The sequence below is a fragment of the Triticum urartu genome, chromosome 1, assembly GCF_003073215.2.
Source record: "Triticum urartu cultivar G1812 chromosome 1, Tu2.1, whole genome shotgun sequence".
Taxonomy (NCBI): Eukaryota; Viridiplantae; Streptophyta; class Magnoliopsida; order Poales; family Poaceae; genus Triticum; species Triticum urartu.
The window spans coordinates 293,870,428-293,874,035 of record NC_053022.1 but is presented as its reverse complement, the minus strand read 5'-3'; the positions used below and the strand labels follow the sequence as shown (position 1 = coordinate 293,874,035).

At 50.7% G+C, this 3,608-nt stretch overlaps 1 protein-coding gene across 1 annotated transcript; it reads right to left on the bottom strand.

The window, feature by feature from the left end:
- Window positions 1-415: 415 nt before the first annotated feature.
- On the bottom strand, window positions 416-1,353 carry LOC125532560. The gene is made up of 2 exons (XM_048696582.1): window positions 779-1,353; window positions 416-698 (listed from the first exon to the last, which is right to left on the bottom strand). Exons 1-2 carry the CDS (start codon window positions 1,297-1,299, stop codon window positions 536-538), a joined length of 684 nt encoding a protein of 227 aa, XP_048552539.1. The 5' UTR covers window positions 1,300-1,353; the 3' UTR covers window positions 416-535.
- Window positions 1,354-3,608: the final 2,255 nt, after the last annotated feature.

Genomic DNA, 3,608 nt, shown 5'->3' with positions numbered 1-3,608 from the left:
ACAAAAGTTCATGAATTTGAAAAAAGTACACGGATTTAAAAGCAGTACACGAACTTGAAAAAGTACGTGTATTTGAGAAAAAACGCGGACTAGAAAAAGTATGCAAATTTGGAAAAGTTACGTGGATTTCAAAAAGGTATGTGAATTTGAAATTTTTACGCGAATATGAAAAATATAGAGATTTGAAAAAAAATACATGAATTTCAAATGATTCACGGATTTGAAATATATACATGTATTTAAGTCAGCACCGGTCAAAACCAGGGAGAGTTAGCACCAAAACCGTTCAAAGCCGAGACTAGGGATGAACCTTGTCCGGTTTCAATAGTTGGGGGTGCAAGTTGTCCGGTTTCGAAGTTGAGGGACCAAATCTAGACTCCATCGAAAGTTGAGGGATAAAAAGTATATTTTTCTCTTGATGCAATCAAACATTCATTTCTCTAAATTAACATGCCGTACACGTACGCGATAATTGAAGAATGTAATTTCGATCAATCTAATCGATGGGCACGTGTATGTATGTGTGCGTGCATGTTCATGCGAGTTGCCAGAAGTTCTTGTGGGTCTTTGTGTTGAGCAGGTAGCCGGCGTTCTTGCCCTTCTTCTGAACGCTCACGCACAAGCACTTGCTGTGCTCGATCAAGAACTCCGCCGTGCTGTCGTGTCTCGGCCGGCTCGTCCCGCTCGCGCTCCGCAACCTGCGCACGCAAGATTAGTTGTTTCGGTCGCGTCTGTGCGATGAGGAGATCGACGACATGGATTGGGGGGTTTGGTTTACCTGAGGAAGGCGGAGAAGCGGTGGTGACCGATGACGAGGAGCTCGACGCCGCGGCGTTGGGACTCGGCGAGGATGGTCTGGGCCTTGGCCTCGCGGCCCTCGGTTGCCGGCTCGACGCGCTCCGCGTGGACCCTAGCGCGCGGGTGCCGCGCCTTGCACGCGGCGCGCATCGTCTCCATGAACTCCCCGTCCGCGGAGCCCCCGCCACCGAGGAACACGGCCAGCTGGGAGCCGCTGCTGCTGCCGACGGAGCCGGTTCGCGGAGGGGCCGCGCCGCCGGGGGCGCCGCTCGGCGGCATGTTGACGTGGAGAAGCAGGATGTCGTCACCCTCGACGACGGCGTGGGAGAGTGCCCAGTCCATCGCCGCCGTGGACTCGCGGCCCGGGTCGGCGATGATCATCACGAGCCGCTTCTTGGACGTCGTCCTGGCGGGCCTGCCGATGCCGTTCCCGCTGCCACCAGCGCCGCCGCGCCCGAGCTCGATCGAGGCCATGCTGCCGGCCGACGTCGCCGCATGCATGCACGCAGCCTCGCCGGCCTGGCTGCGGGCTTAACGGGGGAAAATGGGGGCGATTAGGAGCGTTTGCCAAGTTTGGGAGGGTGGTGGAGAAGATGGAGGGGAGACATAGGTACGTGCACTCGTGCATGCCGTCGTGCGGCGTTGGAGTCGTTTCCTGAAGCGCCTTTGGCGGAAGACGCGGCTGCATGGATTTTTTGCATCATGGAGCTCTGTCAAGGAGAATTTTTGTATCACCTTGACACAGCTCCAGACCGACTGGGCAAAAGGACATTTTTCGATAAAGGACATAGGAGCTCAACATGCTCTGCTCGGTTACAGAAACGACAATCGTCATCTTAAAAAACGTGGCGATAAATCAATTGATGACCAGTGGGTAAGGAATCATGCGCAGCCCGCGACACAACAATCTCCATCTTATTTGGACAGTTAACAGGCCAAATGGTCTTCCGTTGCTTCCGTTGCTGCTTCTGTTGCTTCTCTTGCTGATGAAGGTCAGAGGACAAGCCATGTCCTTTATCACTTTCCGAAAAGAAGAAAAACTCACACATGCAAAATTGTAGCCGGACATTACCGAGAAGATGCCGTGTTTTTCATAGGGCCATGAGAGGAAATCCTCCCCTCCATCGTGGCTGATAGGATCAGAAGTATTTGTTCAGAAATGGTCTCCACAAAGAAACTATAGTCTAGTTCCTCATTCCAAGTCAACAAAGAAGCATCAAGCAGAAACTAAACCATGGCGTTAACAGAAACTGGTAGCAAAGGCATGAAAGTACCTGGAAGGAAACCTGGGATCCAACTGTCCTCAAGTATTCTGATCTTCACACCATTGCCAGCCCCATCGGGCTCCCCTGATAAGCTCACAACCAAAGAGTAGGCTCCTCCATGTGAAATAATATGGTCTTGGCTTTGCTACATCCAAAAAACGACCTTCAAGGAAGTATCGACCCTTGAGTACACTGGAGCACAAAAGACTCGGGTTCAGTAATGAGACGCCAGCACAAATGCACCAACATAGCCTGGTTAAACAGTGCCATGTCACGGAAGCCCATCCCACCGAAGGACATAGGTGTAGATAGCCACTCCCATGAGCGCTAGTCATTTTCTTGCGGCCACCCCCTATACCCCACCATTAACTGGCAACGCTAGTTTTCATTTTCTCATAAGTTGAGAGCGGAAGCAAGAAACTACTCATCAAAAACTTGGATGTCACTTGTGCCACCACTTACAGAAAAGTTTATTAACCATCCCTAAACATGGATTTACTAGAACAACCATTAATATGTTTGTGCACGCAATCTTGTAAAAATTAAAAAGAATCTGCCGTGGCATGGACAATTTTAGTGGTCCTTAGAACATAAGTGTCATTCAAGACATCATTATCCACGCAACACAATAGATGAACCAACAAGGACACACGTGCTTCCTTAGTAACAATTTCCAAACAAATTTAGCAGTGTACGTGAACCGACGACTAGGAAAGGAGACCACCACCAAGTCAGACATATGTAGAAGGGATGGAGTCGATGGACTACGTCGCTGTGACTTTTCGTTGCCCTGCATACATATGAGTAGCAAGAGGAAGGAATGAGGATGAGGGGGCTAGGTACCTTGGCGACAAGCGACTGCTTCTAGACAACGTGGTGGGTGGCGGCCACAAGAACCTGGACGTCGATCTTTGTAGTAAATACCACTTTAGGCCAACACAAGGCAAAAAAAACCACCTCAACCAGAGAGCGGGCCATCGTCGTCGATTGTAATATGAGCCCCGACATAGGAGGTCATTGGGAAAAGGGCCACTGCCACAACACGGAGCTGCCCATATGCCATAGTTTGGCTCTAAGAAGTCTCCTGTCGGCCGCCACGCACGAGGAATATGAGCCAGGGATGGAGGCAGTGGAGCTCGGGCCATCATCGTTTCTACGGGCCCGCCCGACTTTCACATCAACTCGCGGGTACCCCTTAGGGCCGACCCGACTTCAATAATGGTCTCAAGTAAAGTCCAGGTAACCATGTGTCCAAAACAACAAGGGGGAAAACCCAAGTAATCACCCTCGATGGATTCCACTCATGTAATCATCAACGTGAACGTAGGAGGAATCACCCTCGAGGTCCACACTTGAGGGGTTGCACGACAAAGTCATATCGGGAGTGAGGAAAGAGGAATCACCCTCGATGACCACGATTGAATAGCTACACTACAGAGTTATCATCAGGAGTGCGTTACGAGGTATCACCCTCGGCACTCGATAGTAACTATGCAGAGTCGAGCAACAAAGGGGGTGTGATGTGATGTGAGGTGTCGGGATCTA